Here is a 27726-nt window from a genome sequence, read left to right on the forward strand (position 1 = left end):
GGACTAGCTGGACCACAGTCTGTAAGGTCACAGATAAATAAATCCCTTTTTATATATAGATTCATTCTAGCAGTTGGGTTCCTCTAGAGACCACTAATACATGATGAATACTTTAAATTTCTCCATTTTCATGATAAATAATGCAGATACATAGTACAAACTTCTAACGTTTTGCCTACTCATGCCCCTTACCTCCTGATTGCTTTTTATCTCATTGCATGCTATTGAAGTTTTAGTTTATAACACGCCAGGTCATATCATGTACGAACAAAACCACAGCTGCACATCTAGATAAGGACCAGCGTTTGAATCCCCATGTGGAGGTATTTAAGTAAATTGTGAGAACACTGAGGATTTGTAGCTAGAACTCAGCAGGTTCTTTGAGGCTGGGTCTCCATATATAGATAGGCCAACGCTGGCCTTTAAGTCCAGACCCTCTATATGGTCTTTGCCTCTTAAAGGCTTGTATGACAGAATTGGGCCACCATGCCCATCAGCGTTTGTTTTTGTGATACTGTTAATTTAGTTATTTCTATTAAATCCATAAGACAGAAGGGTGGGCTCACCACTTTAGACATTTAGTTAATGATGTGGGTGGTGAGACTTAAATTTTCTTTTTGCTTGCAGAAAAGTGAGCTATAAATAAACCTCCGGCAGGAGATAACAGCCACGACTCAACTCCTGGAAGGTGAAGCGACGTGTCGCACAAGCGTGCTAGCTTCCGCCCAGCCTGTGCACGGAGTTAGCGCGCCGCCGTGCGCAGGCGCAGGGCGAGGGGTTAGGCTGGAACCGGGGGAGTGGAACGGACCGAGGGGTCCTGTCCACGATGGCCGATTCGACTTGGTGGTACCGAGGAGGTGAGGGTGGGTGCGCCTAGAGAGGGGGGGAACCAGGGCCCATGGGTGGGTACTCCTGGTACCCGGGAACTGTGCCCCACATCCCCTCTCCAGCGCTGTCACAGGGAAGAGTGAAGTCCTTTGCTGTCACCTCGGGGGTGCAGCTGGAGCCCCGTCTTCGCAGCCGGCCCTTGCCTTCCCCAAAAGCTGCAGTGAGGCGGAGAAAGCATTAGGGACAGAAGGAGGTGTTTGTGTCTCAACAGGAGCGCGGGGGAAACGCTGTACAAACCTATCCGCGGACAGCCCTAGAGTGACTGCCCGCCCGCTCCGTTGCAGAATTTAGCAGTTGCCCCTGTCTCAAGGGAGAAGTAAGAAGGAGCCAGAAGCCACTGAAAATCGTTGCGTTTTTCCCGTCTTGGTTACTGATGTGCGTTGTAGTTACCCAGTAATGTAAAGACAGTTTCTGTTTCACATCTCCCAGGGACTTCCAAACATGACCTGCATTACAGAAGGGAAGCCGAAGTTAACACCACACTTGAGGAGTTGTTACTCTACTTTGTTTTTCTAATAACGCTATGTATATGTAAGTATACAGATGTAGATATAAGGTGCTGGTTGAACTAGTAGTTAAACTGTGGAAGTGAAAAATAAAAACTCAGAAAACAGACAAATTTTAGAGATTATCATCCTATGTGGACAAAATTTCCAGCTTTTAAGGGGCAAAACTAAGCCACGGGTGTAATGGGAAGTTTCCATAGTCAACACTGAATGTGATTTCTTTTTTAATTCGGAGACTCTATTTAAACATAGCCCCCTGGGTTGACAATTGAATTTAACTTGGTTCAGAGCCATGGAGATGTATTGGTTTGGTTCCACAAATATAAAGTACAAATAGGAACCAACATAAAGTTTGGGGATGATCATAATTCTCATCCTTTTCACTAAACTGCTGCATAATTAATAGTAAAGTACATCTGTGACGAGTAAATGCCAATTTTTAAGGTGGGCAGAGAGAACCTCTCAATCTACTCTACACCCCCGCCACCGTGGGTCCATGGCATCCACTTAGTATGTGAAAAGCTTGGTAACATTTTGTATGTAAACTGAGCAATGTATGTAGCTAGAAGCTAATGTTACAGGATCTTTCTCATCTCCAAATGTGTAGCCTGTATACCAATCACACAGTTAATTGATATTGTAGGGGTAGGTGTTTGAGATTAGAGACAACTGTGGCTAACTTGATACAGTTGTTAGTATTTAAGTGGCGCTAGGAACACATCCCGAACACAACAAGACCACAGAAGAGTTTTATTAAAGAGGATAGAGGTGACAGGCCTGCGTGAAACACACGTGGGTGAGGAGATAAGGAGAGAGAGACTGAGAGACTCATGCAAGATGGCACCGGCCTTTTAAAGGTTGGGCCGCGCATGCGTACAGGGACTCCTTACGCAACCACGTAAGGCCACAGAGTCCCGGTCCCGAAAGATGTCTGACCCGGAGATGGCTATTCTGAACCAGAAATAGTTAGGCAGTCCGCCGGGCAAACCCAACCTTGTGGACATGTAATCTCTATCAACAGTACCTTAGACTGGTTAATAAAGGCTTCATTATAAAGATAACGCAAACACATGCTTATTACCAAGCATTTAGAAAGCAGAACATATGAGCTAAAAGATGATCTATAATCCTACCATTCAGAGATTTTTGAACACTTATGATAAAGCAAACAACATAAATCTACACTAAGGGGATTCATTAACCACTGTAGAGCACGCAGTGAAATAAATGCAACTGTTAAAGAATGGCGGACACATTTGCTTGTTGGAGCATGCGCCACGGCACTAGTGGAGGTCAGAGGACAGCTTGTGGAGCTGGTGCCCACCTTCATCGCGCGCCTCTTGGGTTCTGAATATTTTCCCTTTGAACCATCTTGCTTGACCCACATGTTGTTTTCTTTTAACTGGGGAGTTCTGGCAATAAAAGAAAAATGGTTTATAAAAGGGGAGAAAGAAATACTAATTAAAAACGTTTAAGCACATTTACGATGTTCCAAAGCATGGGTTTAAATGTTCCACATGTTGGGCTAGAAAGATAACTCTAAGCCGGGCGGTGGTGGCGCATGCCTTTAATCCCAGCACTGGGGAGGCAGAGCCAGGTGGATCTCTGTGAGTTCGAGGCCAGCTTGGGCTACCAAATGAGTTCCAGGAAAGGCGCAAAGCTACACAGAGAAACCCTGTCTTGAAAAACAAAAACAAACAAACAAAAAAAGATAACTCTATGTGCTTGCCACACAATCGTGAGAACCTAAGTTTGGTCCTCAGAATCCAGAGCGTGGTGGGAAGTGCACCCCCAGGGTTGGGGAGATAGAAACAGGCCCCTGGGGCTTGCTGTCTAGCCAGCCTAGCCTACTAATGAAAGGTCCTGTTTCAAAAATACAACCAAGGTGAGTTGGCTCCTAGGAAATGCCTCTTGATGTTGAGCTCTGGCCTCCACATGCAGGAGCACGAGCACGAGCACTCGAGCGCTCGCGCTCTCTCTCTCTCTCTCTCTCTCTCTCTCTCTCTCTCTCTTTCCAAATGATCCATAATTATGACATAACTATGTAGTAAAAGATAGCTTCCTTACTGTGAGATCTATAACCCTTCTTTGGCTTAACCATTCACTATATGGTATTGCCTATTCTTTTTTTTTTTTTCCAGCTGTTTACTTGGTCCAATTTATATATTTTTTTTTAAATGCTGAATGCCGTTTATTGAAGGAGGGAGGAGGTCTTAAATACAGGCTTACAGCACAATGGGAGAACCCTGGAGGGCAGAAGTTCGCTTCTGATGTTTTACAATCTTGCATCTAAGCTGTTAACACCCAATATGCAGGATACACAGACAAGGTACTTCCCTTAAGCATTCAGGAGGAACCTCTCAGGGAATTAGCATAGGGAGGATATCAAGGTCAAGGTTAGCAAGCAACAGTTACCCAAAACGGGGGCCAGAGCCCTACAGGTCCCCCCATTTGACTAAAAAATGAGCTTCTGACTTAGGTTGCGTGGGATGTCAGCAGGTCACCTTACCTGTCATGGAGACACCTGTCCAGGCCACACATGCATTCTGTCTTAGGTTGATGAGTGCCCCCCAGGCATTACCCATTTCTGAATACTCATCATACAGGCTCAATTGTATGAGAGATGCAGAGTTAACTGTTGCCAAAGATCTCTAAGTGGCGCTGGGCTTGCAATCTGTGTGTTCAACACAGAAACGACCAACAGAAGTCTTAACCCACCCATAGCCAGTAAGCTAAAAGGTATTGCCTATTTTTAATGTAGAGAATAAAAAAAAAAACCAACAGTGGAGTCATGGATATAATGTGACCTCATTAAAAAATATTTGTGTATGTGTGTATGGATGAGGGGGCTCATACATGTGTGGTCAGAGAACAACTGTGTGGAACTTTTCATGGAAAGGACTGTTGAGTGTTGAACCATCTCACCAGGCTAATTTGACTTTGTTTTTTAAAGACAGAATATTAAATATATATGCATAAAACCTAAAGGACCCATGTCTATCTGTAGTAGGAGGGTTGAAGGAAACATCTACCTGCTTTGTATTTCTGGCTTTAATAATTAGCTAGAACAGGGCTGGTGAGATGGCTCAGTGGATAACAGCATTTGGCAGCCACACATGGTGACCTGAGTTGGATTCCTGGAACCCACATAATGAGAGAACCAGCTCCCACAAATTGTCCTCCACATTTGTACCATGACACACAAGATAAATAAGTATAAAATTATACTTAGACAATGCTGAATTTTTTTAAAGCTGGGGAAATTAATATTTTTGTATGCTGCTGAAGTGGGATTTTAAATGACAGACTTGAACACGGCATTCTCTCTGCAGTGACCTTTGGGATGGTCAACCCACACATGTACTACTTAAACAAAGTGATGTCATCTCTGTTTGTGGACACATCCCTTCCAGGTGATGAAAGAAGCAGCTTTAGGTCCATTCGAAGCATCACTGATTTTTGGAAGGTAAGATGTGTGACCTGATGAAGTAGCATTAGATAGCCCATAAGCCAGGGGTTGGAGGCTAGCTCAGGGGTACAGCGCTTGCCTAGTAAGTGAAAGGCGCTGCTGGGTTTGGGCCCCAACTCTAGAAAACAAAAAACAAACAAACAAGACAAATTCACAGATAGTCTATAAGCCCTTGCCTCATGTAGAAAATGCTCAGGGAATATTTGTTAAAGGAATTAATAAAAATGAGTATTATTCTTTATTAGAAAATCAACCAGTGGTGTTTATTGTTAATCTTTATGTTCACAATGTGATACTATTCTTGTATTACTTCAAACTTTTGATTCTTTCTCAGATATTCCCATTTTCCTTAGAAAACACAGAATTGTTGTGTGAGCACTAAAGTCAGCCTGTGACTGTATATAAAGTCCATATGCATGAGTCTTACAAATTCTTAATTGTCCAGAAAGGATACTATTCATAATTTATGTATATAGCCCTCTGCTGTGTATTACAGTAATAGGCTATATATAATTTTTTAAAAAGCAATGTGTTTAATCACACGGGAGAGTGGTTCCTCCCGCTCTGGGATAGGCGGTTTTCTGTGACACGGGGCACGAGTCGTTGGCAAGAAGAGAAACCAAGGAGGAGCAGCTTCCGGTCTCCGTGTCAAACATTGGGATGTAAAGGATGAGGCGGTGTGGGACGACTCTCCCACACTCATGGCACTGTGGATGCATTTTAAGGGGTCAATAAAGAAAGGGGATCCTAAGAACGGGGACCACGTGCTGTGAAGTCACGTGGAGCTGAATTTGCAGCGTGGAGAAGACGGAGTAGATGAGTGGACAGAGGTCACATCACGGAGCTGGAATTTATGAGAGAGAGTCATCTTCTGAGTGTGGGCGGATATGGTGGTTAACTTAGGGACGTGGCAGAGCAGACCCTTAGGTGTGCCTGGGATGGTGTTTTTTCTGAGAGGGTTAACTACTCGGCAGATTTGGGCAGCACCATCCACAGACTCTGGCGGGATGGGTAAGAGGAGAGTAAGCTAGAGCTTGGGCATTTCACTCTGCTTCTCGGCCGCCATGATCTGAGCTGCCCTGTTCTGTCACACCCTTCCTGCTAAGGCGACTGAAACTTAACAGAGACAAGTCTTCCCTCTCTTTGGGTGTTTAGGTCAGTATTCTGTCACGGTGATGAGAAAAACCTAGTAAGAAAGGACAAATGTGAGATAGGTGATCCTAAGTCCTTGGCCTAGTAGGAAAGGACATAAACATCATGCTTTCCCTTTTAATTGTCTGTGTGGCCAGCAGCCGACAACAGGAAACGGGGAAAGCCACCCTGGGCTTAGGATCACTTGGAACGGAACAGGGACAGAGTGAGGAGTAGCCGTCACTGTGGCCTTCGCCAGTGGCCTTGGTCATTGCCGTAAGTGGTGTCTCCGTCCATACTTACACTCAGAATCACACATGGGACTAGAGATCCTGTTGCCATGAAGGTGCTTTTGTTTCTTCCCACGACCCTTGCCTCTGTTGGTGAAGTTCATGGAAGGACCCCTGCTGGAAGGCTTGTACTGGGACTCATGGTACAACAACCAGCAGCTGTACAATTTGAAGAACAGCAGCCGCATCTACTACGAGAACGTTCTTCTCGGAGTCCCCAGAGTGCGGCAGCTGAGAGTCCGCAACAACACCTGCAAGGTCTCGGTGTTCCAGTCGCTGATGAGCGACTGTTATAGCAAATACACCGCTGACAATGAGGACGTCTCCGATTTTGGCCTCCAACGTGACACAGAGTAAGCAACATGAATCTGGTGACCCTTTCCAGCAGGTACCCTCCCTCGTTTGTCTCTTTACAGAGTTATCTCAGTGTGTCCGTCTTCTGAGTAGCGGGAGCTGGGAGCTGCTGGCTGCAGCGGTTCTGTCTGCGAACAGCATGGAAAGAAGCCTTGGCAGTAACAGCCCTTAGAATACAAGAGTATCTACCTACTTTGCGTGATATCCCTGTTTGATGGGGTGGGAGGGTTGATGTGGTATAGGAAAGGTATAGTCATACTGGATGCAGAGTAAAACATCAGTTTGGCTGCATGTGTGTGTGTGTCTGTCTGTCTGTGTCGATAAGGAGGCCAGATATCAACAAGAGGTGTCTTTCTAGGGCTGGAAAGACGGCTCAGTGCTTAAGAGTACTGCAGAGGTCCTGAGTTCAAGTCCCAGCAGCCACATACATGGTGGCTCACAACCATCTGTAATGAGATCTGGTGTCCCCTTCTGGCCTGCAGGCATACATGCATGCATAATAAATAAATCAATCTTCTTATAGATGTTTTTAAGAAAGAGATGTCTTTCTAAATCACTCTCCATCTTTCATTTTTGAGACCCGGTCCCTCACTGAAACTGGAGCTCATTGATTCTGTTAGGCGGCTCAGCTGAAGAGCTCCAGGGATCCAGTGGTGTCCACCCCCTGAGCTCTGGGATTACAGATTCATGCCCCAGCAGCTGGCTTTTACGCAGGTGCCGAGCGATTCTCCGCCACTCTCCTCCCTCCTCACTGCGCCCAGCATACGTGATGTCTGTGGTTCCAGTGCTAGAAGGAGGCGGTTATGTTCTCCTAGTTCCTGTCTGTGGCTTTGCTAAGGTGCCAAACAGCTTACAGCAGGTTGTTGGGGGCTTGCGGTTAGAGTTCGTGGTAATTATGGGGGGTCGATGTGGGCTCACCACCTCATACTGAAATGTGAAAGCCCAAAGCCCCTGGCACCACCTCCTCTGGACAAAGATGTTTCCGGTGTCACTACTGTGTACACTTGTGTGTCAGGCGCCCAGGGAAAATCATGGCCAGGGGATAGGGCCAACCTTCCTGCATTTAGTATCTATTACAGTTATTCAAATGTTTATAATCTCCTTTCCTACTCACCATACGCTCTAGAAACAGCTCTTCTTTGCTTTTACCTCCTTTGGTAAGAATTTACTGTTTCTAAGGAGCATCCTCCTGGTGCTGACATTTTACAAGCGTGTGTCTTTGCTCGGGGCAGGTCATCTGTCACGGTAGCCCTGCTCCTGTTCCTGCTATCCTCGCTTCCTCTGAGCCTCTCAGTCTTTGTTATACCTGCCTGCCTTTCACCGTTAGTCTACATTTTCATTAGGAAGTTTGGCTGCCCTTCTTCCGTAGCCTCCTCCAATCTCAGGATTAATTGCTCTGTGTGTGTTGAGTTACTTTCTGTATGACTTTGGGGGTTTGTTTTCTCTCACTCAGAGACAGGATATTGCCATGTATATAGCCCAGGCTGGCTGAGTTTGGGGCATTCATGAGGGCTTATATAATTTTTATAAATGTAATAAATTCATAAATATAGTCACACATCTTTCAGATATGTTTGGGGGAGACTGAAAATGGGGAGTCGAGGTGTTCTTTTGGTTTTCTTATAAGTTAAGAGCCAGAAGGTTTAATTATAAACATTTTTTGAAAAAAAAATTTAGCCAGGCAGTGGTGTGCATACCTTTAATCCCAGCACACGGGAAGCAGAGGCAGGTAAGTCTCTGTAAATTCAAGGCCAGCCTGGTCCACAAAAGGAATTCCCAGAGCACCCAGGGCTATACAGAGAAACCCTGTCTCAAAAAACCAACCCCTCCCTAAAATAGTGTGTGTGTGTGTGTGTGTGTGTGTGTGTGTGTGTGTGTATGTGTGTGTGTGTGAATGCAGACACAGATGTACCACAAATGTACCGCAAAACCGTTGGATGTATTTGTTGCCCATGATAAGCACTAAAACACGCTGGGTCCTTGGTGCTAACTTAATTGTCTTGGCCACTTTGAACTTTCTGTTTCAGCTGTTTTGAAGCTACTTCTTAAATCAAAGGTTAGCTTAAATTCTTGGAATGCTTTCCACCTCGGTTTCTCAGGCCAGTGTTCCTTTGCTGTCTCACAGATGGAAGTACTCGCCTTCTCCTGCCAACGCCCCATGGCACTGGGGATTTGTCGGTGTGTACCGAGATGGAGGGTACATATTCACATTATCAAAATCAAAATCTGAAGCCAGAACCAAACTCGCTGACCTTCGAGTCAACAGCTGGATCACAAGAGGCACCAGGGTGGTTTTCATTGATTTTTCCTTATACAATGCTAACGTCAACCTGTTTTGCGTCATCAGGTGAGTGGCTCAGAAGTTTCCTCTTGGCAAACTGAATTTTAAAAGGCTCCAAAGCCGTCACTGGAGTTTGCAGTTTCTGCAAACCTGTGCTGAGATTAGAGTCATAGCTTTAGGATAAATATAATGTTCTTCTGCCAGTGGTGCAGCAGAAAATAAAGCAGCGGCATCCTGATTGTTCTGTGATTTCAAGATATATTTAGGAACATGGGTCACACACAGTGTGCTAGGTTTAATCTGTGTGTGTGCGTGCGAGCGCGCGTGCACTCATGCTCAGGTGTGCATCAGAGTGCCAGGTGTGGCGATCGGGACAGCTGTGGGGAGTCCGTTTTCTCCTCCCACAGTGGAGGAGTTCCAGGAATCAAACTCAGGTCATCAAGCTTGCACGACGAGCGCTTTGACCTATGGAGTCATCTTTGCCACAGACACTTCAGTTCCATATGGTGTCTCTTGCCCTCTCTGTCCTCCTGGAATTGTACAGATCTGCCGTCATAATTTGTTCATAAAATCAAGTTGTTAAAATCTCTTGGTTTATGGGCAGGGGAGGTAAGTCAGTCGGTAAAATGCTTGTCATAAGTCTTAGTTAGGGTTTCTATGGCTGCGAAAAAACACTATGGGAAAAAATCCTGGGGAGGAAAGGGTTAATTTGGCTTGCACTTCATCATCATGGTCCATCACTGAGGCAGGAGCTGATAGAGAGGTCAGGAGGGGTGCTGGGGTGCTGCTTGCTGGCTTGCTCAGCCTGCTTGCTTTCTTTTTTTTTCTTTCTTTCTTTTTTTTTTTTTTTTTTTCTTTTTTGGCTTTTTGAGACAGGTTTTCTCTGTGTAGTTTTGGTGCTTGTCCTGGATCTCGCTCTGTAGACCAGGCTGGCCTCGAACTCACAGAGATCCGCCTGGCTGGGATTAAAGGCATGTGCCACCAACACCCAGCTCAGCCTGCTTTCTTATAGCACTCAGGACCACCAGCCCAGAAACGGCCCCACTCACAATGGGCTGGGCCGCCCCATAGGGCACCATTAGGGAGACCTTATCTCTCTTGTGGTTCCCTCTTCTTGGTGAACTCTAGCTTGTGTCAAGTTGTTAAAACAACAAAGAGCTCCCTCTCCCCCCAGAAAACCAGGACACTGTGCAAGCATGAGGACCTGGGTGGGTCTCCAACACCCATGTAGAAGCCGAATTCAGTGCCGAGCAAACCCCTGTGCTGGGAGAAGGAGTCAAATAAATTCTAGGAGCTCACTGGTCAGCCAGATTAGTAAACTCCAGGTTCATTGAGAGATCCTGTCTCAAAAAAACAAGGTGGAGAGTGACAGAGGAAGACACTCAGTTCTGATCTCTGACCTTTGCACACGAGCGAATACACATGTGCTTGCACACACACACACACACTCAGACACTCAGACACACACAGACACATACACTCACTCAGACACACACAGACACATACACTCACTCGGACACACAGACACATAAACACACTCAGACACACAGACACATACACTCCCTCGGACACACAGAGACACACCTTCACATCTTGCAGGGCCTCACTCTGTAGACCAGGCTGGCCCTGAACTCCTAGATACCCTCCTGCCTCTCTCTGCCTTCCAGGTGCTCAGATTAAAAGTGTGCATTACCACACCTGGCTACAAACAGCAGTTTTTAAAATCAAATGTTCTAACACAGATATATATATATATATATAAAATCAGAGATATTTTGCTTAGATATTTCCATGTGCAGGAGTAGGGGTAGGAAAATACTCAGTCTTTATTTCCCGTAATCTGATGGTTACGTTTCTCTTGGAGCAGAAGACTGTGTATACAGTAAAAACACTAATTCACACAGTGGTCAGGAATCTGACCCAGGTGTTTGAGGCAGTCTGTATTGGTGCTGTGTTGCTGTGAATATCCCTCTATATAAATAAAATGTTGATTGGCCAGTAGCCAGGCAGGAAGTATAGGCGGGACAAGCAGAGAAGAGAATTCTGGGAAGTAGAAGGCTGAGGCAGGGAGACACTGCCAGCTGCTGCCATGAGTACCAACATGTAAGATACTGGTAAGCCACAAGCCATGTGGCAAGGTATAGATTTATAGAAATGGATTAATTTAAGATAGAAGAACTAGATAACAAGAAGCCTGCCATGGCCATATAGTTTGTAAGCAATATAAGTCTCTGTGTTTACTCGTTGGGTCTGAGCAGCTGCGGTACTTGCAGGTGAGAGAGATTTGTCCTGATCATGGGCCAGGCTAGAATGGAGAAAACTTCAGCTACACTGTGTGGTGTGAAGCAATGTTCAGTGCCCTGTTAATGCTCTGTGTTCAGCATAGGCTGCAGTATAGTCGTGCAGCGCTGGTTGGCACAGCCAGAAACATCTGATTCATGGCACATTTGGTTTGAATTCAGTTTTGGTCATTGGTCATTTGGAAACATTGTACTGTCATTGTATATGTGTGTGCTGTGACTCCTGAATTTGGTTTAAGAAATGATGATTGCCAGGTGGTGGTGGCACACGCCTTTAATCCCAGCACTTGGGAGGCAGAGCCAGGTGGATCTCTGTGAGTTCAAGGCCAGCCTGGGCTACCAAGTGAGTTCCAGGAAAGGCACAAAGCTACACAGAGAAACCCTGTCTCAAAAAACAAAACAAAACAACAACAAAAAAAAGATGATCAAGCTGGGCATAGTGGCAAACGCCTTTAACCCCAGCCCTCCAGAAACAGTGGCAGGTCTCTCTGAGCTCCTGGAGTTACAGCCAGTTATAAGCCCACATGTGGAAGTGAACTGGGGTCCTCCAGAAGAGCAGGAAGTGCTCCTAACCAATGAGCCATCTCTCTAGAGTCCAGGAAAACACATTTTGTACAAAATCTGTGATTAGCATTGAGGTATACATCGTTATTGATTTAGAAATTTTACAGCAACTCAGACACTAACACATAAACACTTAAAACGTTCTCACAAACTTCATCCTCTAGGCTGGTGGCGGAGTTCCCTGCGACAGGCGGGCTCCTTACCTCATGGCAGCTCTACTCGGTGAAGCTCCTGAGATACGTTACCCACTACGATTACTTCATTGCCTCCTGTGAAATCGTATTTTGTATTTTTCTTTTTGTCTTCATAACACAAGAACTGAGAAAGCTCAATGAGTTTAAGTCTGCCTATTTCAAAAGTATTTGGAACTGGCTAGAACTGCTGATTTTGGTGGTGAGTATATAGCCACAGTATGATATACGGGAATCGCATCTGCTCCTGCCAGCTGGAGACAGAGAGAACACAGGATTTTCTATTCATCCAAGACTTACTTCAATAGCTACAAGTATCAAATATAAGATGACCTGTCATAGGGCAGTCTAATCCTATGACCCTAAAAAAGAGAAATCTGTTTTCTTTGATTTAGTCCTAGAGAGGGTCAGCAGAAGCCTACAGGACTCCATAAGCAACTGTTTCCTCCTTCCCTCCCCCCCCGCCTCTCCTCCACTTCTCTCCTCCTTTCCTTCTCTCTCCAGGGTTGTTGTAGCCCTGGCTGTCCCTGAACATGCTATGTAGACTAAGGCTGGCCTTGAATTCACAGAGATCTGCCATGCTTCTGCCTCTTGGGTGCTGGAATTTAAAGCGTGTGCCGGTGTTGAGATTGAATGCACATCAGAGGTCTTGATATCCACACTCCCAACATGCACTCGTATGAGGCTTAGCACGGAGTGCTTATAGCCCCAGCTTCATGGGAGCCCGAGGTAGCAGGCTGCAGAAGTTCAGGGGCAGCCTGGGCAACCTACTGAGACCTGATCTAAAATTAAAACAAGAAAATGGCCCAGGAAGATGGTTCGGTGGGTGAGAGTGTGCACTGTTTAAACATGAAGACTCCAGTCCGAGTCCGCAGCACCCACATAAAGAGGCTGGGAGTGGCCATGCACGTGAACCCGAGCACTGTGTGGGGCAGAAGCAGGAGGCTTGCTGAGCCCTGCTGTGGGCTCCAGATCCAGGGAAGACCTACTTCAGAGGAATAAGGAAGAGAGAGATGGAGCGCAACACCCGACAGCCTCCGTGGTCTCTGCTTGCACACACAGGTGTATGCATCTGCACACACATATGCACACATCACATACCAAAAAGAAAAAAGCACCACATCTACCTTTCCAGTATCCCCAGGAATGTCTACAAAGGGCAGGGCATTAAATGTTAGGTTTGTGTAAGTGTTTCTGTCCAAGGAAACATTTCAAGCGGTTATAAATCCCCAGTGCCTCAGATAACCTGGATCCCAAGTTGTCCTTCAGAGAGGTACAGCATTCTAAGGAGGTTTATGTCCATTGCAAGTTGTTTGTTTTAGTATTCCACAGTGTGAAAGACTAGACTTTTGGATAGGGTGACGCAGAAGCCCTCAGACCATAGGGTGACAGGTAGACAGGTGAGGATGGCCAGGAAGTAGTGTTTCTTTTTGTGAGACCTAGTGACTCTATTTTAAGTGCAAGTTGAGCGCCTTCCATTTTTATGATAGCTGTGTTCTGCATGGGCTAGCACCCTGCCAAGCAGAGAAAAGGTCAGCCAAGACCACAGCTGGAAGACCAGGCTGCAAAGGAGAGTGGGGAGAACAGGCATTGTCCTGTTGTGTCCTTCCCCTATGACCTTGGGGTGCAGAAAGTCCATGGATTACTGAGAAAGGAACTATTTATTAAAGGATTAGTTTAGGGGGAATAACTCACTGATACAGGATATGGCAAATTCAGTCGCAGAGTCCTGGAGGGCTGAGAACCAGTGCCAGCTGCTTCACACCCTCCAAGAGTGCAAGAGAGAAGGGGCCCGTGTATGTGCTCCCCAAGTCTTTATTTTATTTTTTGATTTTTCGAGACAGGGTTTCTCTGTGTAGCTTTGCGCCTTTCCTGGAACTCACTCGGTAGCCCAAGTCTTAAGCTAGCCAAGAGGCCATGCCCTAGGGGCTGGTACTCCAGAGTCATGGGTGGAATAAATACCCACTACATTGTCCTCCTCAGCAAGCTGGGCTGCAGTTTCCTGTAGGCTACATCCAGACCCTTGGAAGGTGGGAGGGTGGGCAACCGCCTCCACCTGAAGGGCTTCCTCATCTCCAAGTAAAGCCTGCGGTCACTTGCTCACTCACTCACTTGCAATTGCAGCCTGTGGTCGTGGAGAGGCAGATTCACCACTGACCAAGGCTTCCATAGCTGGAGACAATGTGACCTCACACCGGAAGGAAAGGGAGAGCACAAGACTGATCACGGGGCTGCTAAGCAAGCTGCCGGCTACCTCACGTGCTGCGATTGGGACCAGAGACAGATCCAGGAAATTATAAAAGCGGCTCAGGGTAAAAGCACAGCGAACTGCTGTCGGCTTGCCGAGAGAGACATTTGTATGTTCTCGGACTCAAAGTGGGTCAAGTCTCCTGAGTAGTCACAGGCATGTGTTGACTGACAGATGTCTCCCTTGTGTTTCATACAAAAAAAGACTTGATAAGGCACTTTTCACAAAATTATTTTGAACGCCCATATCCTATCTTTCCCTCTCTTTATTAAGCATTTGATGGACTTTTTCATGTGTTTTTTCGAAGGCTGAGAGAAATTTAGAGACAGAGATAGCCTCCAGTGTAATCTTTGTTGTTTCTCTCTAGCTGTGTTTCCTGGCTGTCTCTTTCTATGCATACTGTAACATGCAGAATTTCCTCTTACTTGGACGGCTGCTGGAAAACACTGAAAGTTACCCAGACTTCTATTTCCTCGCATACTGGCACATTTACTATAACGATATCATTGCTATTACTATCTTTTTTGCATGGATAAAGGTATTTATATCTCATTTATTACATAATCCAATAGCATATGTGTATCAGTAAAACTCTTACCTTGTATGGAGGGGGAGCATCCCCACTAGTAAGCGAATTTTTCTCCTGTTTTTTTTTTTTTTTTTTTTTTTTTTGCTTTTCACTGTGTAGCCCTGGCTGTCCTGGAACTCACTCTGTAGACCAGGCTGACCTCAGACTCACAGAGATCCACCTGCCTCTGTCTCCCGAGTGCTGGGACTAAAGGCATGTGCCACCACCACCCAGCAGTAAGTGATTTTTTTTTTTTTTTTTTTGAGCTGAGGCTCAAACCCAGGGCCTTGTGCTTGCTAGGCAAGTGTTCTACCACTGAGCTAAATCCCCAACTTGGTAAGTGATTTTTGAAAGCATTTGGCATACCAAGTGAGGGTACTTGCCCAAGCTTGGTGACCTGAGTTTAACCCCTGGGAAAGAGAACCAATCCCCACAAGTTGTCCTCTGACTTGAACCTGTGCTTTGTGGTATACTCTTCCCACAAACCCCCTACCATCTATACAAATCCAAAAACAGTAATTAAAAATATTAATCTGACCTTTAAATGATCCCTGACATCTTCAAACACTCTTGATTACCATTGCCTCCTTTATTTGAAGAATTCTTAATTCTGAAATTAAGTTTCCTGATTCTAAGCAGCTCTGTTTGGACATAATGACTTTTGTATTCTATCTCTTTCAGATATTAAAATTCATAAGCTTCAATGAGACCATGTCTCAGCTGTCATCAACCTTGTCCCGCTGCATGAAGGACATAGTGGGGTTCGCCATCATGTTCTTTATTATATTCTCCGCATATGCCCAGCTGGGGTTCCTGGTTTTTGGGTCACAGGTTGATGACTTTTCCACTTTTCAAAATTCCATGTAAGCTCCTAGCACAGGTGTGATAAACAGTTCCTTTAAAGCGGGGCCCTACAGTTCGCTTAAGGCTAAACAGCCATCGTACTCAAAATGAAGTCTGTCTCTGGACAATCAAACTAGGTGGTGGTACCTGTTTTGTTTTTGTTTTTGTTTTTCCAGACAGGGTTTCTCTGTAGCTTTGGAGTCTGTCCTGGAACTCGCTTTGTAGACCAGGCTGGCCTCGAACTCACAGAAATCCGCCTGCCTCTGCCTCGCGCGCCGCCGCCACACACACACACACACACACACACACACACACACACACACACACACACACACACCCGGCTGGTACCTGTCTTTTAATCATTGGTAGGTCATTAGAAAAATAAGTTCTCATCACCGGAAAGGAGACTATGTAATGTAAGTGGACCCCAGTATTCCCTCTGAGCAGAGGGAATCCCTGCTTCCTACAGAGGCTTCATCTCTAGAACACTGTTGTCCCTGTTAACTGCTCCTGCGTATGCGCCAAACCTGTGCTTCACAGCAGCATTCTGACACCAGGTGTTGTAGTGCATGCCTGTAACCCAGCACTCAGCAGGCACAGGCAGAAGGATTTGAGCCAAGGCCAACATGGGCTATCTGGCAAGACTCCGTTTCAAAATGACAAAAAAATCTAAGTTTTTAACACATAAAAAGAGCTTTATAAAAGGCAAGTGTGAGGCACACACCTATATTCACAGGTCTCAAGAGACTAAGGCAAGCCAGGCAGTGGTGGCACATACCTTTAATCTCAGCACTTGGGGGGCAGAAATAGGTGGATCTCTGTGAGTTCAAGGCCAGCCTGGGCTACAGAGCATGTTTCAGAGAAACCCTGTCTTGAAAAATTTAGGAAAAAAAAAAAAAGGGAAACTGAGGCAGGAGGGTCACAAGTTCAAGGCCAGCCAAACTTTTCCTGGACACAATTGAGAAGAGTGCTCGCCTGGCACAAAAAAAGCCCTAGGTCCAGTCCCCAGCATCACACGTACCTGGTGTGGTGGCTCACACTGGTAATCCCAGCACTGGGGAAGTGGACCCGGGAACTGGGAGATCAAAGGTGTGCTTAGCTATGGAGCAGTCTGAAGCCAGACTGGTAAACACGAGACAGTGGTTCAGAAAGAAAAAGAGAAACATGATCCTTTTTTTTTTTTTTTTTTATGTTTTTGAGGCAGGATCTGACACTACACCCCAGGCTGACCTCAAGCTCACAGCAATGCCCCTGCCTTAGCCTTCTGAGTGTTTAGAATTTGTCCAGACTGGTTTACAGTTCATCTCCTGTTGGGTAGATAGAACAACTTCTGTCTGTATGAGGGATATAATGTCCGTGGACCCCCCCCCCCCCCACAGCAACAGAAGTCCTAATACAGCACCTCTACCCCTTCAAGCTGGTGACCCCTCTTCCACTTCAGGTCGTCTTTTATTCGTGGATCCCATCCATGAGATGGAAGACATGCTGGTTTTCCGTTTGTGGCTTATTTTAACACGATGTCCACTTTCCTGCCTGTGACAGGATTTCTCTCTCCCCTGTGGCTCAGTGCTACTTCACTGTCTGTGTGGGATCAGGCAAAGGGACAGGACACTCACCATTCCCTCAACTATGTCACCAACCTTCGAAGCACCTCTTTTTTCTCCTTAGGTGTACATGTGTGCTGTGCACATGATTTGTGTGGGCACGTGTATACATGTGTGCAGACAGATGTACAGGTGGAGCCAGAGGGTGACATCAGGTGCTTCCTTGGTCTCTCTCCACTTTGTTTTTCAATTTGGGTGGGTGGGGGGGCGGATATGCATGTAGAGGTCAGAGGACATGTAGGAGTCTATTTTCTCAGGCTTGGTGGCAAGCACCCTGACCTACTAAAACATCTCTACCTTCACGGTTTTGTTTTCTGAGACTTAAGTCTGTCACTGAATTTGGAGCTCACTTGTTGGCAGCCGGCGAGTCCACCAATTTCTGCTCCTCCCTCCCCCCTGCCCCTCCCCCAGCATTGGGATCATAGACATTCACCTCCACACTTAGCTGTTACACAGGTGCTTGGGACCCAGGCTCAGGTTCTCATCTTGCATGGCAGGCCCCTTCCCAGCTGAGCCACCTGCACAGCACCCCCTTTGGGAGAGGGTGCCATGTAGCCTACAGAGACCTTAAACTGGCAATGTAACGAAGGCCGACCCTGAACCTCCTGCCTCAACCTCCCATGTGTTGGGTTTGGAGCTCTACCATGCGCTGTCTGACTTTAGGGAAGGAGCTGGATTGTGGCTTGGTGTAAAGCACTTGACCTAGCATGCATGAGGTCTTGGCTTTAGTCCCCAGCACTGAAAAAGAAAGTCAAGAGCATATGCCTTATGCAGCCGGAGACATTAGCAACCCCAAGTTGTCGTGCGTATAAATGAAGAGATGGAACATTTCCCAATGGTTTTCTTTCTTTCCGTCAAAGATTTGCACAGTTTCGGATTGTCCTCGGAGACTTCAACTTCGCTGGGATCCAGCAGGCCAACTGGATCTTGGGGCCCATTTACTTCATTACCTTCATCTTCTTTGTGTTCTTCGTGCTGCTGGTAAGAACGGCTCATCCTTTGTCTTCATCACAGACTAGTCACAGAGTTGTGGCCTTGCACACTTGGTCCCTGCTGGTGTGCTATTTGGGGGAGATTTAGGTGGTGTGGCCTTGCTGGAGGACAGCTTGTGATGCTCTCTCAGCTTCCCAAGTAGCCAAACTATAGGCATTTGTCGCAATATTCATGCGTGTGCATGCGTGTGCATGCGTGTGCATGTGTGTGCGTGTGCGTGTTGGGATACTGGGAATCAAACTCAGGATATTCTAGACAAGCACTCTAGCACTGAGCTATATGCCCACCCCTAAGTACATTTTTATTGAAAAATGATCTGTTTCTCCCCAGAACATGTTCCTGGCCATAATTAATGACACCTATTCTGAAGTGAAGGCTGACTATTCAATAGGAAGAAGACCCGATTTTGAACTTGGTAAAATAATTAAGAAGGTTAGTTAACTTACTTTCCTAAATATAATTCTACTTTTTTTTTTTTTCAAGACAGGATTTCTCTGTATACTTTTAGTGCCTGTCCTGGATCTCACTCTGTAGACCAGGCTGGCTTCGAACTCACAGAGATCCACCCGGCTCTGCCTCCGGAGTATTGGGATTAAAGGTGTGCGCCACCACCGCCCGGCCTAAATATGATTCTAAAGGACTTTGTATCACTTAAACTTTCCATGAGACACGAGACACATGCCCTCCAGGTCTTGTTGAGAAATGGTTTCATGTCTCACAAGCCACCTCAAAGTCACTATGCAGCCAAGAATAACCTTATGGTCCTCCTGCCTCTACCTCCTGGGTGCTAGGATCATGGCATGCACCGCCATGCCCATGTGTTGCTTGGCATGGAACCTGGCTTCATACATGCAAGCTAAGCACTCTTATCAACTGAGCTTCGTCCCCAGCCCCTCTGGCTTCAACAATTCAGCCAAAATCATCTGAGTTCCACATTCCATACTGAATACAAAGCACTGTCAGGTGATAAATGGAAACTTATCTCGTTGCTCCCAAAAGTTTGTCAAGTTAGATACTAGCAGATTTCCACAACCAAACTCAACTTTTATATTCCCTGTCTTCCTCACTCTCCTTCCCACGTACACGGCGGTATTATTCAGTCTCTCCTGGCTCAATCATTGGACTGCCTGTCCTGTTGGCTCTCGGGGCTTGTAATTTCTCTCCGAAGATGCAGGTCTGGCTCACACTTGTGGAATCTCGAAGACCCTTTAAATTCTGCCACCAAGAGATCAGGGCTTTCATTCCTCATACCCTAATATCCTCTTACATATTCTAGCCTGACCCCAGGCCATTCCACTTTGGGTCTAGCACATTTCCTGAGCCTATCAAACTAAGGCCAATTTCTTCACTCAGCTCGCACAAGCCTTCTGCACACCTCACAGTCCCAACCTGCCTTCAACTATCGGGAGGTAGAGTTTCTTCTAGTTTTCTTGCCTCTGTATAACATACCGTAAGTCCCAGCTAATAGGTTGGGTTGGGTTTTGCTTGTTTGCTTTTTGGTTCTCCAAGGCATGGTCTTGGAGGTATAATATGATCATATGATCATAGAGGCAGGAGGTTCATATGATTATTCTTGGCTGCATAGTGATGACTTTGAGGCTGCTTTTAAGACCTGGAGGTATACGCACCTTTGCCTGGAACTTGCTGTGTGGACCAGGCTGGCCTTGAACTAACTGCAGTCTGCCTGTGCCTCCAGAGTGCTGCTAAACTGAGGACTGTCTGTGTAACCCACGTTCTCATTCTGTCTTCTGCTCACACCATCTCCTACCCCTGAAACATCCTCCCAGCCCTTCTTACTTTCTGCTCTTGACAGCAGAACCTGCCCTGTCCTCTTTGACATCTAGCTCGTTTTCAGTTGTGTGCCTCTCTTACCTTGTCATGGTTTTTATTGCTGTGATAAAACACCATGACTAAAATCAACTTGGAGGGGAACAGGGTTATTTCTGCTTACAGTTTGTAGTCTATCATTCAGGGAAGTCACAGCAGGAACTGAAGCAGGGGCCACGGAGGAATGATGTTTTTACTGGCATACTCAGCCTGCTTTCTTGTACCATCCAGGATCCTGGGCCCAGGGATGGCACTGCCCCCAGCAGGCTGGGCCCTCCCCATCAATCATTAATCAGGAAAATGCCCCCATAGACTCCAATACAGTAGGGGCATTTTCTCAATTGAGGCTCCCTCTTTTCAAATGACTCTAGCTCATGCCAAATTGACATAAAACTAGCCAGCACTCCTCCTGACCAGCTTGTACACCCTGACAGTTCCAAGAGCACTTCACAGTGGTCAGCAGCTGGGGTCCTGTGGGGTGTCTGGGAGCTTGTCTGTAAGAGAATACTGTTAAGATGACCTCCGCACAGCCAGCTCCATTGTGGGGTTTTTATCTTTGATATCTTGAGTACGTTGGTTGTACACAGCAAAAGTGTTAACATACTTAAAGCAGTCCATCTTAACACTTTCATTTTTTAAGATTTTCAATTGAGTGTTAGATGCCCACTAGGACCAGGGGCCTTGGATCCCAGAGGCTGGAACTGTCAGTGACTGGGAGCTGCCTGACAGGTGACGGGAACGGAACTCTGGTCCTCTGGAAGAACAGCATGTTAACTGCTGAGCCATCTCTTCAGCTCCCATATTAATATTTTAAGTGTTTTTATTCTCCTCTCATATTACATCCTGACTGCAGTTCCCCCTCTTCTCTCCTCAGTCCCTGTCCCTCCCTCTGCCCCTCCCCCCATCTGCTCCATCTCCTTTCCCTTTAGAAAAGGGCAGGCCTCCCATGGCTATCCACCAAACATGGCGTATCAAGTTGTAGTAAGACTAGGCACCTCCCCTCATATTAAGGCTGGACGAGGCAACCCAGTAGGAGGGAAAGGGTCCCCCAAACAGGCAAAGAATCAGAGACTGTCCCTGCTGAGAGTCCCTCAAGAAGGCCAAGCTACACAACCCAGAGGCAGAGGACCTAGGTAAGACCCATGCACAGGCTCCCTGATTGTCGGTTCAGTTTCTGTGAGCCCCAATAAGCCCTGGTTAGTTGATTTTGTGTTTTGTTGACCCCTCTGGCATCCTTCCTTCCCCTCTTCTGCAGGATTCCCTAAGCTCCACCTAATATTGGCTGGGGGTCTCTGCATCCGTTTCCATCAGTTGCTGGATGAAGCCTCTCTGATAATTATGCTAGGCTCCTGTCTGAGTATGGCAGAGTATCATTAGGACTCATTTCAGTCTTTTTCTTTTTGCCGGTCATGTTTGGTTCTATCCTAGGTCTCTGGTTCCTGGCCCTCCGGGCAGTGCTGGGATGATGGGTTTCCTCTTGTGGCATGGGTCTCGAGCTGGACCAGTCATTGTTGGCCACTCCCACAATTCCTGCACCATCTTTACCCCAGCACATCTTGCAGACGGGACAAATTGTAGGTCGAAGGGTTTGTGGCTGAGTTGGAGTCTCTCCACTGGAAACCTTGCCTGGTTACAGAAGATGGCGAATTCTGGCTCCATATCCCCCATTACTAGGAGTCTTAGCTAGGGTCACCCTTGTAGATTCCTGGGGGTTCCATTGCACTAGCTTTCTATCTTGCCCCCCAGACTGCAGCTGTCTTTCCCTCCATCCTCCCCCACCTGACCCTCCTGTTCCCGCCCCCACCATGTTGATATTTTTAAGACTTTTGCATCACATCCCAGCGATGTCCCTGAGAGCACCTTCGCTTTCACAAGGGCATGGTGACAGGAACGGTACAGTGCCAGACATCTCTTTAGGCAGGAGTTCCGACAACCAATACGTCATAGTTCACGTGTCTTGACTGAATGTGAATACAGGAAATAATTTCTGATGAATTTTAAACTCTTTTTAATTAACCCAGAGTTATCTTAATGTTCTCGAGAAACTCCGACTGAAGAAAGCCCAAGAGAGTGAAGACAAGAAAATGTAAGACGTTTAATTTTTTTTTTTTTTTATCACTTCCAAGTTATACACAAAATGTCTTAGTCACGTTCCTGTGGCTGTGAAGGGTCACATATGAAGCAACTTTTAGAGGGGAGACTGAGGCTTTTGATCCAGAGGTGAGGCCATGTGACTATCTTGGCCGGGAACATGGCAGCGGCAGCCCGGCCTGGCACTGGAGCAGTGGCTGAGAGCTCACATCTGATCCACAAGCACTAGGCAGAGCGCTGACTAGGAATGATGGGAGCTTTTAAAACCTCAAAGCCCACCCCAAGTGACACACCTCCTCCAAGGCCACACCGAATCCTTCCCAACAGTACTACCAAGTGGGGACCCGCATTCAAATGTGTAAGCCTGGGGTGATATTCTCAAACCACCACATAGATGTTTAATGTGGGGTGGGGTTACATGCCTGTGAAACTGTTATGTTGAAAATACATTCAGCATCTTTAACCTAGTAAAAGGTCCTAGCCTAGCCTGCATATGTTAAAGATGTTCAAAATACTAACATCAGTCTTCAGTGGGGCAGTATCAGCTAACAGAACCCCTATTTGATTGATCGTTATGCGTTGTATCGTGTAGTGTACTGGCTTTGTACCTCTAAAAATCACTAGCAACACTGTAAACTGTAGTGTCGCTTGCCCCCCGCCATGACCTTGACCATGGCTGACAGAGAGCTCTGCCCCTGCACAGAAGATTCAGAGTATCTTACCACCTATTGCCCCCCAATAGGAGAAGACCAAAATCCAAATTTTAAAGTCTGGTTTCTGCTTTTGCATCATGAAGTCAAGAAGGCCTAAGTTAAACTGAGGTTAAAATAGGAACATCTACCTGATTACAGGAGAAACAATGAGAGAAGGTTGAAACACATTCTTTCTGACATCCAGTGCCTTTTCATTTCTGTGGGAGAAACGCTGTTAAAATCAATGTGGACCACTGGGAAGTAGTCCAGTGGCAGAGGACGTGCCTGCCTGTGAGGCTCTGGACATATCAGAGTCACTGGATCCAGCTGGCACCACTGAAAACAGAGCCCAGCACATATTTTGTCACTCAGGAAGGCTGACAGGAAGACAGGAAAGCCCCTTGCACAAGTATAAGGCAGCTTTAGTCTGCATGAAGTCCACAGCTCATTCAACTACCAAAAACATTTTACAGTCACACTTAGGAGCAGGACTTGTGCTTAACATGATGCTTACGTTTACTAATGGAAAGGAAAGTGGATTATTTTATAGCTAGTCCTAATGAATTGTCTTCATGAGCAGCATTTGTCCTGAGAAAGGAGACAGTCCAGTCCCTTGCTGCGGACCCCTGCCTTCTCTTGCCCTCATGCCTGTTTTGCACTTACAGGAGGAGAACCACCGGAGATTTGGCCCATCAAGCCAGAAAAGAAGGCTTTAGTGAAACCGTAAGATTTGTTGTTGTTTGTTTTTCCAGACAGGGTTTTTCCGTGTAGTTTTGGAGCCTGTCCTGGATCTCGCTCTGTAGCCCAGGCTGGCCTCGAACTCACAGAGATCCGCCTGGCTCTGCCTCCTGAGTGGTGGGGTTAAAGGCGTGCACCACTGCCCAGCTGAAACCATAAGATTTTAATTAATTTTTCTAAACACAGGTGATAGCTTTATTAGTTCTGATTAATAGAAATAATTTATACCGACAGTTGTCACCTCTAACACATCTCTAAGAATCAGGAGCCTTTCTCGTTTACGACAGGGCACAGCAAGCTGCTTAAAGAATACTGGAGATCCATTTATAGAATTTTAGTTAATAGATCATTTCTATTAAAAAGACCCATGTCAAATTTGACCAATCTCAGGATGTTTTTTGTGCATGTATGTGTGGGTACGTTGTGTGTGGAGGAATACGTGCACAGACCAGAGATGTTCTCTCTGGAAGGCCATCCATCCCCTTTAAAACAGGGTCTCTCATCAGCCTGAGCTCACCAAGTAGACTAGACTACTTGCCAGTAAGCTCCAAAGGTCCTTCTGTGTCTTCATCCCCAACCCTGAGATTAAACAAGTGTGCACCATCACAGCCAGCATTTTAAAAAGATCACGTGTGTATGTGCACCCTCAGCATGACCAGCCTGGTGATTTAGTAGTTAACAGTACTAGTGCACAAACTCAGGACTGCAGCTAGCAAGTTTCCAGTCAGGGACCACACTGGAGGTGATCAGAAGCACTACGCAGGATCTGCTCAGCTGCCTTGCAGTCATTTCGGAGCTAACCACACTTAGTATGATTCATATGAAGTTGCCCTAGTCTGCAGGATCCTTGCTTTCTACATTCATTTTGTGGGTGTGCGTGGGTGCACATGCTCAGGTGTGCAGATGGAGGACAAAGCCAGCACTTGAGACAGTTTCACCAAGCCTGGAGCTTACTCATTTGTCTAGACTAGGGGGCCAGCAAGCTTGTCTCAGCCCCCACAGGGCTGATTACAGGGACATGATGTCATAACGTAGCTTGTGCCCTGGCTGCTGGAGATCTGAACAAACAAGCCCTCAAGCCTTCCTGCTAACTGAGCCAGCTCTACCCTGGTTCCATTCGGCCCTTGCTATGCAGTCCAGGGTGCTCTAACCTCTTGTAACACCAGCGGTCAAGTGCGTGCTACCACACCGGGCTTACAAAAACACTTTTGACTAGGGCTGTTTCTATTTCCATACACATTTCATTTTTCTACCCTAAATCTGAGAAAAAATGAGGTAGGGAAGAGATGGCTCAACAGGCAAAGGCACCTGCTATCAAGACTGATGACCCACGTGGCCCTGCAAGTTATCCCAACATGCAGTATGCCACTCACACTGAATGTAATAGTGTACTTGAGAGTCAATGCTGGGAAGAACAGTTCACAGGAAGGACTCTTTAGATCAGGAAGAGGCAGTAACACATTCTCTAGTGAGAAACTTGTATTGTGGTACATGGCACTGGTACACAGGCCATTAAGCGAGGCAGGGATTATTTAAAGGGTCACATCTGTGCAAGTCTGGCAGAAAAGCTGCTGGGAGGGAGGGCAGAGATGCATTCTGAAGTACACTTTGAGGGGTGGAGTGTGGCACCTGCAGAGCATGCAGGAGACCCTGGGCTCAACACGAAGCACTGAAGGAGGAAGATGGGACAAAAAAATATTAGCCTTGACAGATGAATTAAAACCAGGAAGAGACTCAGATGCAAATGGAAGAGGCAGCAGGATGAAGTCAGTAAATGAGACCCGAACCCTAACATTGTGCTGCACATCTCACAGCCCAGTCTTGTGTGGTGACTTTGCTGACGCAGACACCCAAGCACCAGGCTATTGGAAGCCTGTGATCTTTAGTAGTCTACTTGGAGTCTCAGACACAAACAGACTGCAGCCTGTACTTGTCCTCTAAATTGACAGGAGATCCAAGGGGCAGAGCAGATGAAAGCATGGAAGGAGAGGCTTGAGAAAAAGTATTATTCTACAGAAATTCAAGATGACTACCAGCCTGTCACTCAGCAAGAATTTCGAGAGTAAGCATTTGCTCCATGCACCAACATGTACCAACTGTGGTACCCGGGACACCAGGATATGCAGACTGAGGACACAAGTCATATATGTTCTTTTATTGAGCCAGAACCACATTGCTATACCTAATTCTTTCATTCTCTGCAGCTCCAAAATTAAAGCACAAAACTCCATTTGCTTAGACAGAGAGACCAGCACACTGGCGAGCTGGCTCAGTGGTTAGGAGCACAGGCTGCTCTTCCCCAAGAGCCACATGGCAGCTCACACTCTAATTCTAATCCCAGGAGAGCATATGCACCAGGCACGCACATGGTGCAGACATACATACATGCAGGTAACACATACACATACGTTTTAGAAGGTGAGGCAAATGTCCCACCTCTAGATTAAAGGGCACAGCAGGCCTGTTCTCCCAGCTTCCCATCAGTGCTGCAGCTCCCCTGGAAAATGTGATTCAGGAGCTTGTCATTCTAGCCCCCTCTCAAAGCACATCCATCACAACAGGCATTAATAAGCTACTGTCTACTGCACAGAACTACCATGCATATCTCTACTAACTAAACTCTCTCCTAGACTCTTTTTATATGCTGTGGAGCTGGAGAAGGAATTGCACTACATCAGCTCAAAACTCAACCAAGTGATGAGAAAGCTGCACCAGTGATGCTGGAGGTAAGACTCCGCGGAGACCAGTGCTCTAGCAGACTCTTAGGTCCTTACTGTATTAGCTTCTAAAACGTCACCATCTCTGGCTACTTGGCTGCTCTCTCTGTGCTGAGATAGGGTACAGAGCCCTGCAAGTGCAAGGCACTGAGCTCCACGCATTTTAAAGGCACTAAAGCAGCAACCAGTTCTAACAGGATGATTTCCATAAACCGGAATGGAATCCCCTGTACAATCCATCCACAAGTTTACTAACTACTTCCTGTAATATGCACATGGGTATACTCACAGGATTTTTATTACAAGATTTATTATTAAATTCTGGGAGTGTAAAAGGGAAGTAAAGTTAATGCTTCTTGTCATGGGGCAGATCTCCAATAGTTGGGTGAGAGGTGCAGACAGATGAACTGTTGGTGGTTTCAGCCATGTCCCAGGGTCTCACTTCCTTTGGCCAGAGCTAAGTTAAGGCATAAGACTCTGGGAAAGTAGTATATATGACCAACATACATAAAATAATCTCCACTCTACAAACTCCAAAATGTCTATGAAAAGTCAACTACAAAACTACTACAGCTAACTACAGAAATTTCACTATCATCTTCAAATGCAGAATTCATCTAGTTTCCCAGAAATAAAGAAGATGGCATATTAAGGCCATAAAAAGTTGTTTGGAAATTACAGATGCAGGTCCTTTTGAGAGCCTTCTTGTTGGAAAGTTGTGTATGACTGCCATTTTACAAACTGGAGGGGAATGTTATTTTTCTAAGCTACATAAGCCCCTTCAGAACAGCCATATGTTCTGTTCTGTGGGCCAAAGCAACACCATAGCACTCAACTTACACACTGATGCTCAATGGATATATTTAAAACATGAATAAAGCCAGTATTAAAACGTTTAAAAAGCTGGGAAGTGATAGCACAAGCCTTTAATTCCAGCACTTGGGAGGCAGAGGCAGGCAGATCTGAGTTCAAGGCCAGCATGGTCTACAGAACAAGTTCCAGCACAGCCAGGGCTACACAGGGAAACCCTGTCTTGCCCCACTCCACCCTGGGGAAAAAAAAAGTCACCCAGGCTGGCCTTGAACTCTTGGGCTCAAGGGATTCCTTCTGCCGTGGCCTCTAGAATAGTTGGGATGACAGGTGCATATCACACCATGCCCAGTAAATAAAGGAATGTTAAAAATAACTACTCATCTTCCTCAAAGCAAGAAGGATCAAGTTTTCTTAATATGGCAATTCACTGCAACAAGAAATGGCTAATTCTGGCATTAGGAGGCAGCGAGGAGGAACTAGGGCTACACAGCATTTTCAAGACCAGCTATATGAAACCCTTTTGGAAGGAGAAAAAAAAAAGTCTGGCTATTCTCCCTAAACAGCTCTAAGAAGCAATATGTGGACTTTTCCCCAGAACATGCTGGCCAAATTGTTGAG

The 27726-nt window shown here is 46.2% G+C and overlaps 1 protein-coding gene across 3 annotated transcripts; it reads left to right on the plus strand.

Moving 5' to 3' along the window:
* The first annotated feature begins 820 nt into the window (after positions 1 to 820).
* On the plus strand, positions 821 to 26297 carry Pkd2l2 (polycystin 2 like 2, transient receptor potential cation channel). 3 transcript variants are annotated; one of them, XM_036205328.1, is made up of 14 exons: positions 821 to 857; positions 1318 to 1419; positions 4727 to 4860; positions 6384 to 6637; positions 8764 to 8985; positions 11948 to 12176; positions 14590 to 14760; positions 15472 to 15653; positions 18098 to 18218; positions 18561 to 18662; positions 22079 to 22143; positions 23509 to 23563; positions 25528 to 25640; positions 26209 to 26297. In XM_036205328.1, exons 1-14 carry the CDS (start codon positions 827 to 829, stop codon positions 26294 to 26296), a joined length of 1869 nt encoding a protein of 622 aa, XP_036061221.1. In that variant the 5' UTR covers positions 821 to 826; the 3' UTR covers position 26297. The 3 variants fall into 3 exon arrangements, with proteins under 3 accessions (XP_036061221.1, XP_036061222.1, XP_036061223.1); XM_036205329.1 differs by having other exon boundaries at positions 14635 to 14760; XM_036205330.1 differs by lacking the exons at positions 15472 to 15653; positions 18098 to 18218.
* Positions 26298 to 27726: the final 1429 nt, after the last annotated feature.

This window comes from Onychomys torridus, chromosome 13 (genome assembly GCF_903995425.1).
Source record: "Onychomys torridus chromosome 13, mOncTor1.1, whole genome shotgun sequence".
Classification (NCBI taxonomy): Eukaryota; Metazoa; Chordata; class Mammalia; order Rodentia; family Cricetidae; genus Onychomys; species Onychomys torridus.